We start from the raw sequence: 14,581 nt of genomic DNA, 5'->3' as shown, positions 1-14,581 counted from the left end.
AGGGTTATTTTTTTATTATTATTAATATTATTCTATACCAAAATGCCCCCCCCCCCAGCTCCGGTCGGCACAGCTGACTGGGCTATCGACTGTCCAGGTGGTGGAGCTGGCAGGCTCCCTGCTGGGGGTGGGCAAACAGCTGGGGGTCTGCTCCCCTGGATCCAGCGCAGGGTGTCTGGCAAGTCCCAGTGCAGGCTGGGCCTGGCAGCACAGGGACAAACCAGAGCGGCTGGACGGGGAGAAAATGAGTCCCATAGTGGGCAGCTCCTAGAGCCTCGCTCCCATTGCATGCTGGGACCTGCCCTCGGGTAACTGACTTTGCAAAGCTGGTCGTGCTCACCGCTGCTCAGGCCCTGCCGTGACACCAGGGTGGGATCCTGGCCTGGGCTCTGGCAAAGGGCAGGGGCCGAGGGGCCAGACGTACGTACCTGAAGGGGCAGAGACTCTCACGCCGGCAGCTGGGGAGAGAAGAGGAAACTGTCAGGAGCAGAGAGGGGCCCTCGCACCCCAACACGGTTCCTGCAGAAAGGTGGCGCCAGGTGGAGCAAAGTCCAGAGCGGTTGGGGCCAGTCACAGCAGTGACAGGTGCAGGCACCCATGAGACCGGGGCAACCCCAGGCTGCTTGGCCCCCCTCTTAACCCTGGTGCACAGAGAAGCCCCATCAGGGCCCAGCCCGTCCCCGCCAGCACCTCCCACAATTGGCTGGGGCCTGACACCCCCAGGGGGCCCTCACCAAAGCAGAGCCAGAGGCCCAGCCGCAGGTCCATGGCTGCCCGAGCGAGTGGTTCCTTCGTGCCACGATCCGGTGCCAAGAGCATCTCACCCTCCCACCCAGGGCAGCCCCTTTTACGGCCTGTGCAGGGCTCTGCCGGCCAGCGAGGGAGGAGCCGGAGGGAGGGGCCAGCCCACGGGCTGGTCTCAAGGGCACTTCCCCGCGCCTTGCGCTGGCTCAGCACATCCCGGGGCAGGGCACAGCTCTGCGGCCTAGAGCGTTTCCTGCCAGTGACCCTGCGCCGCAGGGAGGGGGCTGGGATCTCAGTGAGGGCTCTGTCCTGGTGCAGTTGGGGCTGTCCCGGGATCCCATTAGCCCCGGCTCTGGGAGAGGAGTGGGGCTCGGTGGTTATAGGAGACAGGGCAGGGTAGTTGCTGCGAGCCAGGACTCCTGGGTTCTCACGCCAGCTGTGGAAGGGGAGTAGGATCTGCTGGTGCCCGGCCCTCTGAAAGGAGTGGCGGGGGTCTGGTGATTTACAGTAGGGGGCTGAGGCAACGAATTGTATGGCCCTGTCTGCCACCCCAGACGCTCCCCTCCCCCAGCCCCGCCTGCCACCCCGCACGCTCCCCTCCGCCATCCCCGCCTGCCACCCCGCACGCTCCCCTCCGCCATCCCCGCCTGCCACCCCGCACGCTCCCCTCCCCCATCCCTGCCTGCCACCCCGCACGCTCCCCTCCCCCAGCCCCGCCTGCCACCCCGCACGCTCCCCTCCCCCAGCCCCGCCTGCCACCCCGCACGCTCCCCTCCCCCAGCCCCGCCTGCCACCCCGCACGCTCCCCTCCGCCATCCCCGCCTGCCACCCCGCACGCTCCCCTCCCCCATCCCTGCCTGCCACCCCGCACGCTCCCCTCCCCCATCCCCGCCTGCCACCCCGCACGCTCCCCTCCCCCATCCCCGCCTGCCACCCTGCACGCTCCCCTCCCCCATCCCCGCCTGCCACCCCGCACGCTCCCCTCCTCCATCCCCGCCTGCCACCCCGCACGCTCCCCTCCCCCATCCCCGCCTGCCACCCCGCACGCTCCCCTCCCCCATCCCCGCCTGCCACCCCGCACGCTCCCCTCCCCCATCCCCGCCTGCCACCCCGCACGCTCCCCTCCCCCATCCCCGCCTGCCACCCCGCACGCTCCCCTCCTCCATCCCCGCCTGCCACCCCGCACGCTCCCCTCCCCTCCTCCATCCCCGCCTGCCACCCCGCACACTCCCCTCCCCCAGCCCCCCGCCCTGCTCCCCTCCTCCATCCCCGCCTGCCACCCCGCACGCTCCCCTCCCCCAGCCCCGCCTGCCACCCCGCACGCTCCCCTCCCCCAGCCCCGCCTGCCACCCTGCACGCTCCCCTCCCCCATCCCCGCCTGCCACCCCGCACGCTCCCCTCCCCCAGCCCCGCCTGCCACCCCGCACGCTCCCCTCCCCCAGCCCCGCCTGCCACCCCGCACGCTCCCCTCCCCCAGCCCCACCTGCCACCCTGTGGCGAAGGGTGTCGGTGTCTCCCTACGCTGTTCCTGACTCCCGTCCCCAAGCCTCTGCCAGAGGGGATGCTCAAGATCAGTGCAACACCCTCCTCCCTTCACTCCTCTTTCCCCCCCAAGCACCTGCACCCCCCCAGCACTCAAATTCCCTCCCTGACCCCAACCCCTCAGCCCCCCTGCACCCAAACCTGCCCCTCCCCAAGCCCAGCAGCAGGGCATTTTGGACATTCCAGGAACCAGCAACATTTCTGCAAGCTGCCACCCTTGGGAGGCCAAGGCGGGGCTTCTAGGGTCTCCCCCCAGCACAGGACAGGAACTGGTGTCAGGTGGTTAAAACAGGGGATGGGGCAGGGGGCAGCTCCCCACCCCGTGACTCTGTCCTGGGGCCCATGGCTCTGGCCCTGCTTCCTCTATTACTTGAGCTCATTATCTCTGCAGCCGGCTCCACTTCCTTCTCTAGCAGAATTTATTCCAGTGTTTCACCCCCCAGACAGCCAGGAACCTCCCAGGCTGCACTTAAGCCCATTGTTCCTTGTCCTATCCCCAGAGGCTGAGGAGAACAGTTTTTTCCCTTCTCCTTCTAACACCTGTAGAAGTTCCCAGCCCCTTCACTCTGCTTCCCACAGCCCGTGAGTGCAGGGGAGTGGTCCCCGCCCATCCACAAGCCCCCTCCCCTACACAACAACAAGGCTGTGTGCCTGGCTGCTTCCCCTCCCAGCGGAGGAATCCTGGGGGCAGGGAAAGGGGCCCCTCCCCCCAGAGGACGGCACAGAGGGGACAGTCGGCTTGGAGCACTGTGAAGGAAGAGCATCCCCTGGTAGCACCACTCCCCTCCCTGTAGCGCAGGCCCCCAGCACTGCCCCCCCCCAGCTCCCTGTACTGTGTGGGCCAGGCCCCTCCCCAGGGCATGCCGTGCTCTGGGGGCTGGAGAACGCTTGTGAACGGTCTGTCCCTTTGGCCCTCCTGGGGAAAGGGCCGAGGGACCCAGCTGCTGGCTGAGTTCAGGCAAACCAGCCTCTTGCTGGAACCCACGGCTCCTGTTGTGCTCCTGCCTGGTAAACCAGGTCAGTGGGGGACCAAAACTGGGGGTGCAAGGGGTGCAGAGGTCAGGGAATAGTGGGGGTGGGGTGCAGAGGCCAGGGCATGGGGCCCGGTGGGGCAGAGACCCTAGAGGTAGGGGTGGAGAGCATAGGGCTGGAGTGCAGAGGACAGGAGATAGGGGAGGAGTGCTAGGGGTGGGAGTAGGGGTGCACAGCCCAGCAGTTAGTGGGGGCGGGGTGCAGGCCCAGGGTATGGGGCCTGGTGGGACAGAGCCTAGGAGCTGGAGGGCAGAGGGGCACAGAGCCCGGAGAATGAGGCGGTAGGAAGCCAGGACAGCAGGTAATGCTGCTCAAGGTGCGGAGCAGAAACAATGCCTCCACCTGCCTGGGCCACTCAAGAACTGACACCGACCCCAACCAGCAGAGAGGCCAGAGAGCAAGGGGAGCCCCAGCCCTGATCCTGCAGCCTCTGGGGGTCCCCAGCCCTGGTAGCAGGGGCCTGGGACTCAGCATGGCCTGGCCTGGCGCCAAAGGACTGGGGGGCTTGTCGCTGCCTGTGGGGAGAGTGGGGGCCCAGCTTGGACTGACAGAGGCAGCGAGCCAGAGGCTGCTGGGAAGGCTCCCGCAGGTGTCTGATTGGACTCAGCTCACTGCCGGGGGCACCATGGCCCTACCCTGGGAACAGTGCAGGGGCCTCCGAGCCCAGCGCAAAGGGGGCATCGCTCCAAGGAGTCAGATGACCTAGACCAGAGCCCATGCACCTGTGATGGGCGGATGGGCAGCCAGGCCAGGGATAAACCCTAACAGCACGGACCCCCAGCCCCCCTGCATTGCGCAGCACTCCGTGCTGGGGCTCCCAGGGTTTACAACTGCTGCCCGCTGCAAACAGGGCTCCCCAGAACAGACAGACAACCAGACGCCACAGCTCCGGCTGCTTCCTCTTTACTGCAGGCTGGGCTCAGACTGACGCCCACAGCCCAGAGCTCTGTGCTACCATGTGGGGCAGACAGGCCTGATCTGGGGGGGATCCCAGAAACCTCTGGACTGGAGGTGGGGGCAGTGGTGGCAGGGAGGGAGTCTCTCAGCAGGAGTGTGCATGCAGGCAGCTGGAGCGGGGGGTCTGTCTCTCAGCAGAGGGGGCAAGGTGGGGGGGGTCTGTCTCTCAGTGGGGTGTGTATGCAGGCAGGAGGGGTCTGTCTCTCAGCAGCGGGGGGGGGGGTCTGTCTCTCAGTGGGGTGTGTATGCAGGCAGGAGGGGTCTGTCTCTCAGTGGGGTGTGTATGCAGGCAGGAGGGGTCTGTCTCTCAGTGGGGTGTGTATGCAGGCAGGAGGGGTCTGTCTCTCAGCAGCGGGGGGGGGGAGCAGAGCCAGCAGTGGGTCTGTTTCTCAGCAGGGGGGTGTATGCATGCGGGAGTGGGGACCAGGACTAGTCCTACCATGAGGAGAACTGAGGCGGCCACCTCAGGTGCCAGACTGGGGGGGGGGCGGTGCGACTAGGACCCAGAGTATAGAAAATTGTGTCTGCTGCTGGTACATCTGTATTCTCTCTGCTCTAGATGCACAGAGATGGGGGAGTGCGGTGCTGGAGGAAGGAGGGCACAAGAGACATAACAGGCAGGCAGGAGAAAAGGGGGCATTTGAGCTCCTCGCCTCAGGTGCCAATGTAAGCAGGGTCAGGGTAAACTCTATCCTGACATCTAGTGGCGAACTGTGGCAAATGGTGCAAAGAGACTTCAGGGGAGGAGCCCAATTTGCATAGACACACCCACCCTGTCTAGTATGTGCTCACAGCAGCCCAAATCGTCACTTTGGCCACTGTGGGAGCCCCAGTCTCTCTGTTATTGAGGCAGGAGGGATAAAAGTGTTGTTACCCTGATTATGCGAATCAAGGACAATGGAATGGTGGAACTGTTTATGACAGAGGGATTCGCCATAAACTAAGTAGCACTCGCTAGACAAGGGGCATGGCTTCCAAACCCAGTCAAATTGAGAGAGGTTGGGGACAGGTCTTTGTACTTGGGTGGGGTGGTCCTGTTTGAGGGTCTAAACAACACTGATTGTACTCCTTCCTTTCTTCTCTGTGGACTATTAGGCTGTGTCTACACTGACCCCTTTTTGGGGCATGCTAATTTGACAGGTCATAAGAGGAAAATTTGTGGGGGATTTAAATAAAAATGTCTGTTTGCTGCTTTTTTTCTGGCTTTTCTAAAAGCTGGAAAAAAGCAGTGGACATTTTTATTTAAATGCTGTATCTCTGTGGATTTCCCTGTTATGACCTGTCAAATTAGCATGCCCCTTTCAGAAAAGGGGTCAGAGTAGACATAGCCTCAAAGTTAATTTAGATTCCATTAGGAGTCTCATTGTGAGCTGTGGAGTTAACTTCACTGTGGGCCAGTGGAGCACTAGCGCTAAGGCTCCTCTGTGATGAGCTGAAATCACTGTGTGCTGTGCTGCGGACGACAGCTGAAATCACTGTTGCTGAGGGGAGCCTGGCACTGTGCTGCTGGGCTACTAGCAGAGCAGTTTGCAAGGGACAACCAGCACGCGCAGGTGGACAGTAGATGCAGCTGGCGGGGTGACCTGTGAGTGTGAGTGCGGACAGCAGAGCGGCTGACGGCAGCGGCAGAGCCCCACGGAGAGGCAGAGCCATCGTTGGAGCCCCCCACGGAGAGGCGGAGCCATCGGCGGAGTGTAAGGTGCATTGATCCCCACCACTCCAGGTTGGGATGCTGAAACCCTGCCGGGTGAGACTTTTGGGGTGTTGGACTTTTGGGAGTTGGGGAGATTTGTGGCTGGGGGGAGGGCCTTTGCTCATTGTTTGGTCGTTTGCTACTATACTGAGGCTCTGTGCTTGCGAGAGGGGAAGAGTTGCCTCTTTTGAGGCACCCAGAGGTGTATATAAGATTTCCCAGGTCACTGGGTGGGGGCTCGAGCCGGTGTTGTATTACCTCGTTGGGAGGAGCCGGCCCTTGCTTCTATTTACTGCTATTTGCTCGGCCTGGCAGAAGGGTTACATTTTTGGGGGCTCGTCCGGGATCAGGTAATACAACACCGGCTTGAGCCCTCACCCAGTGACCTGGAAAATCTTACAGGGCTCGTCCGGGATCAGGTAATACAACACCGGGATCAGGTAATACAACACCGGCTCGAGCCCTCACCCAGTGACCTGGGAAATCTTACATACACCTCTGGGTGCCTCAAAAGAGGCAACTCTTCCCCTCTCGCAAGCACAGAGCCTCAGTATAGTAGCAAACCTTTAATGACATGAGGTAACCGACATCTGCATTAAATTGGGGAAACACACCGACCAAACAATGAGCAAAGGCCCTCCCCCCAGCCACAAATCTCCCCAAGTCCCAAAAGTCTCAGCCCTGGGTCAGTGCCGCCCCAGGGTTCAAAAGTCCACCCGGCAGGGGATCAATGGGCAGGGGATCAATGCACGGGTTCGGCAGGGGATCAATGGGCAGGGGATCAATGCACGGCAGGGGATCAATGGGCAGGGGATCAATGCACGGGTTCGGGGTGGCGGCTCTGCCTCTCCGTGGGGTTCTGGGCAGGTCACCCCTCCAGCTGCATCTATTGTCCACCTGCACATGCCAGCTGCAGCACAGTGATTTCAACTCATCACAGAGAGCACTGGCCCACAGTAAAGTTAACTCCACAGCTCATAACTAAACTCCTAAAGGAATCTAAATTAACTCTGACAGTCCACAGAGAAAAGAGTGCAATCAGTGTTGTTTAGATCCTCAAACAGGACCCGACCCAACCCCACCCCAAGTACAAAGACCTGTCCCCCAACCTCTCTCAATTTGACTGGGTTTGGAAGCCATGCCCCATGTCTAGCGAGTGCTACTTAGTTTATGGCGAATCCCTCTGTCATAAACAGTTCCACCATTCCATTGTCCTTGATTCGCATAATCAGGGTAACAACACTTTTATCCCCCCTGCCTCAATAACAGAGAGACTGGGGCTCCCACAGTGGCCAAAGTGACGATTTGGGCTGCTGTGAGCACATACTAGACAGGGTGGGTGTGTCTATGCAAATTGGGCTCAGCCCCTGAAGTCTCTTTGCACCACTTGCCACAGTTCACCACTAGATGTCAGGATAGACTTTACCCTGACCCTGCTTACACCAAAATGTTGTGGGCCGGCCCTGGTGTGGACAGTCTGTCTCTCAGGCTACGTCTACATTGGCCCCTTTTCCAGAAGGGGCATGCTAATTTTTCAGATCGTAATAGGGAAATCCGCGGGGGATTTCCCTATTACGATCTGAAAAATTAGCATGCCCCTTCCGGAAAAGGGGCCAATGTAGATGTAGCCTCAGGGTATGTCTACACTACAAAGTTAATTCGAACTAACAGCTGTTAGTTCAAATTAACTTTCATAAGTGCTACACATGCAAACCGCTAGTTGGAACTTAATTCGAACTAGCGGAGCGCTTAATTCAAACTAGGTAAACCTCATTCTACGAGGACTAACGCCTAGTTCAAATTAAGTAGTTTGAATTAAGGGCTGTGTAGCCACTTAATTTGAACTAGTGGGAGGCTAGCCCTCCCCAGCTTTCCCTGGTGGCCACTCTGGCCACTGGTGGAAACTTGTCTTCCCCCCTCCCGGCCCCGGAGCCCTTAAAGGGGCACGGTATGGGTGCAAGCTTGCCAGCACCCAGCCAGCAGACCCTGCACCTGGCACGGCACGAGCCAGCCACCCACTGCCACCCAGCCCTCCGCCTCTTCCTGGGTCCAGGCTGGCGGCTCCCAGGAGCCTGCCCGGGGCCTCAAGAGGTGGGCGCCCACCTGGTCTAGTGCGGAGATCGTGGACCTCATCGAGGTTTGGGGGGGGGGCGTCCAACGTTCACGATCTCCGCACTAGGCACAGGAAAGTGGCCATCTAGGGCAGGATAGCTGCCAGCCTGGCCACCCAGGAGCAGGTTTGCATGAAAATCAAGGTGGTCCAGTGAGACCCCCCCAACCCTGAGCCCTGAGCTTAGAACATAAGAACAGCCGTACTGGGTCAGACCAAAGGGCCATCTAGCCCAGTAGCCTGTCTGCTGACGGCGGCCAACACTAGGTACCCTGGAGGGGATGGACCGAAGACACTGACCAAGCCATTTGTCTCATGCCATCCATCTCCCAGCCTTCCACAAACAGAGGCCAGGGACACCATTTCTACCCCCTGGCTAATACCACTCCATGGACATAATCTCCATGACTTTATCTAACTTCTCTTTAAACTCTGTTATAGTTCTAGCCTTCACAGCCTCCTGCGGCAAGGAGTTCCACAGGTTGACTATTTGCTTTGTGAAGAACTTTCTGTTATTAGTTTGAAGCCTGCTACCCATTCCTTTCATTTGGTGTCCTCTAGTCCTTCTATTATAGGAACTAATGAAGAACTTTTCTTTATGCACCCTCTCCACACCACTCATGCTTTTATAGACCTCTATCATATCCCCCCTCAGTCTCCTCTTTTCTAAGCTGAAAAGTCCCAGTCTCTTTAGCCTCTCTTCATATTGGACCTGTTCCAAACCCCTGATCATTTTAGTTGCCCTTTTCTGAACCCTTTCCAAGGTCGAAATATCTTTTCTGGGGTGAGGAGATCACATCTGTACACAGTACTGAAGATATGGCGTACCATAGTTTGTTACTTCCCCTCCTCCTTGTTCCCCTGGCTTCCCCCTTCCAGCTCCCTCCTCCCAGGTTTCCCCCTCCCTTCTCCCACCCTCTCACTTCCCCTCTCCCACCTCCTTTTCCCAGTCTCCCCCAGTTTTGTTAAATAAAGAGAGTTTCTATTTTTGACCACGTGTCCTTTATTTTGTACATCAGGAAGGGGGGCTAGGGAGGGGTAAGTGTAAGGATGTGAGGGAGGAATGGGGTACGAGCCCCCGATGGGGAGGACTGGGGTGGCTCTGCGGGCTCCTCGGGGTAGAAACTCTCCTGCAGGCCCCCGATTGAACCCCCCCCCAGATGGCAGCCTGCGGCAAGTGCAGCCGGGCTGATGACCGAGTGCTGTGATGTGCCGAGCGCGGGCATTCAGGGCATTCCAAAACAGGACGGCTTTGCTGTCTCTCATCGAGGTAGACAAGCAAGCGGGGAACCCTGAGAACTGTCTGTCCGGGGTGGGGGTCGGGTCCCTTTAAGCACAGCCCTTTGCTAGCCTGAGACAGCAGCTCCACGCTCTAAGTCCTAACCTGATGCCCTGCCGGCACTGCTTCCGGCCAGGCTTAACTTCGGTTCAGGGTCCACTCAATGTGGACATGCTAGTTTGAATTCGCAAAATGCTAATTCGAACTAGTTTTTAGGTCTAGATGCACTAGTTCGAATTAGCTTAGTTCAAATTAACTAATTTGAATTAAGTGAGTTCGAATTAGTGCTGTAGTGTAGACATACCCTCAGAGGCAGGGCAGGCAGGGGTCTGTCTCAGCAGGGGTGTGCAGCCCGGGGGGGGGTCTGTCTCTCCACAGGGCTCTGTGGAGGGCAAGCATCAGGCCAGGCTGTCTTTAGGGAGCCTGTGCCGTGCTGAAGGGGGGAGCTGGCTCTGCCCCCGAAGTCCCTGTCTGGGCAGCTCCCCCACCACCTGCCGCACGGCCCCCGCCAGCTCAGCCAGGCTGCCAGCGATGGCGCCCAGCCAGCGACCCTCCTGCCGCTGGATGTGGACGAGGGCGCGCACGTCCCCCCGCAGCTCCCGGACCACCTGGATCAGCTCCTGAAGCTGGGGAGATTCATGGCTTGGCTCCCGGCAATCCGCCCCCTGTCTGACTGCCGCCGGCACAGGGGCCTTTGTCTCCCTCGGCACAGCCACGGCCCTCGGTGGGGCAGGAGGGCGGGAGGTGGGGGGAAAAGTGGCGGGAGGTGGGGGGGCCCCAGCTGAGGGGGTGGCTGGAGGGAAGGCAGTAACTGGGAGGGGGTGGGTGGAAGGATGTGGCGTCTCCAGCATGGTTTCCTGAGGCCGGCCCGGCGTGGAGGCAGCGTCTGTGGGATGGGACACAAGGAAACCACCTGTAAAGCCCTGAGCCAGAGACACCCCCCACACAGCACCCCCAACCAACAGGGCCCAGGGAACACCTGGCTGCCAACCCCTCCCCCACTGACTATGGCCTTGTCTGCTACTGAACACGCCAAGGCAGCTCAGGGAGGGGAGTGGGATCCACTGGTTAGAACCAGGGCAAGGGGGAATGGGAGCCAGGACTCCTGGTTCTATCCCAGCTCTGGCATGGGGGCGTAGTGGGGAGGGGAAGGAGGGGGATACGCTGACAGGACTCCTGGGTTTTTCCCCCCAACTTAGGCACTGACTCACTCGTGCCTCGGTTTACCCCCACAACGGTGGATAACGGGATTTCCCTCTGCAAAGGCCTGGGGCTTCCCAATGTGGGGTGGTGCGGAATGGATGTCACGGGGGAGAAGGACGGGCTATGGGCGCACGGGTTCCAGCCCCGCCAGTCTAGGGAGGGTGCTATCACCCTACGAGGGCCTGGCAGAATCGCCCCCCCAACACAGACCCCCAGAGACATTTCCAGGCAGGCCTGGTGTCTAGGTGCTGTCCACACGCCCCACCCAGCCCAGGGCTTTGGACCCCTGCTGGGAACAGGCCCCTGCACCTACCTGTCTGTGCAGTCTGGGTGCCTGGCAGCCTGGGTGCTGCAGGTGTCTTGGCACAACCATTAACTGCTGAGCTGGTGCACGGCACGTGGGCACCAGGGGGCATGATCTGGGACAGGGAGGCTGGGCCTGTCTGAGCGCTGTGGGTCTCGTCCTGAGGCTGAGGGGTTGTGGGGCGGGAGGGAGCGGGGCCTGTCTGGGCGCTGTGGGTGTTGTCCTGAGGCTGAGGGGTTGTGGGGAGGGAGGTAGCTGGGCCCATCAGGGCGCTGTGGGTCTCGTCCTGAGGCTGAGGGGTTGTGGGGCGGGAGGGAGCGGGACCTGTCTGGGCGCTGTGGGTCTCGTCCTGAGGCTGAGGGGTTTTGGGGTGGGAGGGAGCTGGGCCCGGCCAGGCGCTGTGGGTCTCATCCTGAGGCTGAGGGGTTGTGGGGCCCATCTGGGCACTGTGGGTCTCATCTTGAAGCTGAGGGGTTGTGGGGCGGGAGGCAGCGAGGCCTATCCAGGCACTGTGGGTCTCATCCTGAGGCTGAGGGGTTGTGGGGCGGGAAGGAGTGGGGCCCGTCCCAGCGCTGTGGATCTCATCCTGAGGCTGAGGGGTTGTGGGGCGGGAAGGAGTGGGGCCCGTCCCAGCGCTGTGGATCTCATCCTGAGGCTGAGGGGTTGTGGGGCGGGAGGGAGTGGGGCCCGTCCCAGCGCTGTGGATCTCATCCTGAGGCTGAGGGGTTGTGGGGTGGGAGGCAGCGGGGCCCATCCAGGCTCTGTGGGTCTCATCCTGAGGCTGAGGGGTTGTGGGGCGGGAGGGAGCGGGGCCCGTCCAGGCTCTGTGGGTCTCATCCTGAGGCTGAGGGGTTGTGAGGCGGGAGGGAGCGGGGCCCGTCCCAGCGCTCTGGGTCTCGTCCTGAGGCTGAGGGGTTGTGGGGCGGGAGGGAACTGATCCGGTCCAGGCACTTTGGGTCTCATCCCAAAGCTGGGCTATTGCGAGGCTGGAGGGAGCTGGGTCCATCTGGACAGTGTGGGTCTCATCCTGAGGCTGAGGGGTTGTGGGGCGGGAGGGAGCTGGGCCCATCTGGGTGCTGTGGGGCTGGCTAGGAGGCTGGGAGGTTGCATAGGAGGGGAATGTAGAGGCTGGGCCTAGCCAGGTGCTGTGGGTCTTCTCCACAGATTGGACGGCTGTGGGAATGGGGGAGCGTGGGTCTGTTTGGGCTCTGTCGGTCACTGTGAGGATTGGGAAGAGGGTTGGAGAGGCCAGACCCACCTGGGTGTTGTGGGGGTAGCGGGAAGGGTGGGCTGTTGTGGAGGAGGGGGAGCTTTGGCCCATCTGGGGGCTGTGGGGCTGGTCAAGAGGGAAAGTAGTTATGGAGGCAGGTGTGTGGGCTGGGGCGCCTGGGTTGGTCCAGGCACTGTGGGGCTGGCTGGGAGGGTAGGTGGTTGTGGGGGTGAGGGGAAGGGAGTGTGGGCTGGTCCAGGTGCTATGGGGCTGGCTGGGAGGGTAGGTGGTTGTGGGGGTGAGGGGAAGGGAGTGTGCGCTGGTCCAGGCGCTGTGGGGCTGGCTGGGAGAGTAGGTGGTTGTGGGGGTGAGGGGAAGGGAGCGTGGGCTGGTCCAGGCGCTGTGGGGCTGGCTGGGAGGGAAGGTGGTTGTGGGGGTGAGGAGAAGGAACCGTGGGCTGGTCCAGGCACTGTGGGGCTCGCTGGGAGGGAAGGTGGTTGTGAGGGTGAGGGGAAGGGAGTGTGGGCTGGTCCACGCGCTGTGGGGCTGGCTGGGAGGGAAGGTGGTTGTGAGGGTGAGGGGAAGGGAGCGTGGGCTGGTCCAGGCGCTGTGGGGCTGGCTGGGAGGGAAGGTGGTTGTGAGGGTGAGGGGAAGGGAGCGTGGGCTGGTCCAGGCGCTGTGGGGCTGGCTGGGAGGGTAGGTGGTTGTGGGGCTGGTTGAGAGAGTGGTAGGGTGGGTGCCGGGGCTGGTCCAGGTGTTGTGGGGCTGGATGGGAAGGTGGACTGGGGAAGCCACAGTCGCTAGGGTGCTGTCTCCGGGCCGGTGCGGGAGGCGAGGCAGATGGGGGTCAGTCTGGGCCCCAGTGCGGGTCCTGAGGGTGGGGGTGGCAGCAGGAGCTCGGTGCCGGACAGCATCTATGTAAGGCAGGAGACAGAGAATGACACAGGCTTCCAAAATGCCCTGAGGGCAGCTGGGCCTTTCCCACCCGGCTCTGCCCCTCCACACCCCCGAGCCCAGCCCCCTGTGCCCAGCACCACCTGAGGGGGGGCAGGATAACTGACCCTCCCTGGCATGCTGCCTGGACACCAGGGTTCAGCTCTGCACTGCGACCTGTAGCCACCTCACCCCCTTCAACAGCACCTCCAGGCACCAGTGTCCAGCAGCACGCCCCCCCCCCAGCACTGTGCCCAGGACAGCGCCCCTACTCAGCCCCCTGCTCTCTGCAGCACAGGGCCCTTGGTGCCACCCCGGGGAATTGGGCTCAGAGGGGCAGTGGCAGGTGGGCACTGGCTGCAGCGCACCGGGCAGTGACACCAATACCTGGGCGTGTCTCCAGTGGTTTGGGGCGGGGCCGCCGGCTCTTCAGGACGGGGTGCGGCGCCCGCGGGGCTCCATGCCGTCCAGGACGGGGGGTATCCCTGGGGCTGCTCACCCCCACAGCAGCATCTGTCGCAGCCTGGGCTGTGGGGAGAAAGCCGCAGAGCTGGAATGCAGGTAACACTCCCCCTGCAGAACCCCTAACCCCCACCCCTTCCCCCCCGAGTCGGGCAGCTCCCCCAAGGGGGGACACAGACACGAGGCCAGTGCCAGGTCCCTCCTGCTCCCCACACAGTTCAGCCAGGCCCTAGGTCGGCCCTGCCCCTGCTCAGTCTGCCCAGCCCGGCCCCACACTGCCCACCCAGCCCTGCCCCCGCTCAATGTGCCCAGCCTGGCCCCACACTGCCCACCCGGCCCTGCCCCCGCTCAATGTGCCCAGCCTGGCCCCACCCTGCCCACCCCGCCCTGTCCCAGCTCAGCGTGCCCAGACCAGAGCCACACTGTCCACCCAGCTCTGCCCCCACTCAGCATGTCCATCCTGGCCCCACCAGTGCAGAGCTAACACATCCCCCCCACCACTACACCCTGCCTCACAGCACCCAGTGCAGGGCTAACACATGCACACCACCATACCCCATCCAGTGCTAACACACCCACACCACTCAGAGCAGTGCTAGCACATCTCACCCCCCACCACCCAGCACAGCCCTAACATCCGCCCCGCCCCGCCCCACACCCCCATCCACCACACCACCCAGCACAGCGCTACCAACCAGCACACCCATCCCAAAACACCACCTCTCCGGCAGGGGGATCTGACAGAGGACAGTGGACCACACTGGTCCTCATGCACTGCGGGGCGGTGCTGGGTGAGCAGCAGAGCACTCGGAGCCTGCAGGCGTCAATGGGGCCAGGCAGGACAAGCTGCAGGATGCCAGACTGACCTGTGGGCCCAGCCGTGGGCAGCTCTGGTTCTGAGGGAGGGGGGCGCCGCGTGTTCACCTCTGGTGGGGCAGCCTCCCGCGGCCTGCTGGGCTCCAGAAACAGCGACGGCTTCCACTTGCCTGGAGCACAGAGCAGCCAGCCCAACAGGTAACACCCCCACCAGCCGGACCCCCAACTCCCTCCAACCAGCCCCACACCCCCTGCCAGGTGAAACCCCCTCATCCCCACCAGCCAGACCCCCAACT

General features: G+C 62.1%; 1 protein-coding gene across 1 annotated transcript in view; it reads right to left on the bottom strand.

Moving 5' to 3' along the window:
* Positions 1 to 14,581, bottom strand: part of LOC102449031 (scavenger receptor cysteine-rich domain-containing protein DMBT1-like) — an 87,139-nt gene that overhangs the window by 51,824 nt on the left and 20,734 nt on the right. Inside the window, exons 8-13 of the mRNA XM_089770392.1 lie at positions 14,336 to 14,455; positions 13,395 to 13,535; positions 10,874 to 12,988; positions 9,758 to 10,243; positions 735 to 1,301; positions 429 to 458 (exon numbers count right to left, since the gene is read on the bottom strand). Of these exons, the coding sequence (XP_089626518.1) occupies positions 429 to 458; positions 735 to 1,301; positions 9,758 to 10,243; positions 10,874 to 12,988; positions 13,395 to 13,535; positions 14,336 to 14,455 (3,459 nt within the window). The remainder of the gene's footprint in view (positions 1 to 428; positions 459 to 734; positions 1,302 to 9,757; positions 10,244 to 10,873; positions 12,989 to 13,394; positions 13,536 to 14,335; positions 14,456 to 14,581) is intronic.

The sequence above is a fragment of the Pelodiscus sinensis genome, chromosome 18, assembly GCF_052426305.1.
Source record: "Pelodiscus sinensis isolate ZL-2025 chromosome 18, ASM5242630v1, whole genome shotgun sequence".
Lineage (NCBI taxonomy): Eukaryota > Metazoa > Chordata > Testudines > Trionychidae > Pelodiscus > Pelodiscus sinensis.
Note: the sequence above shows the minus strand (reverse complement) of the source record. Positions and strands in the feature narration are given on the sequence as shown.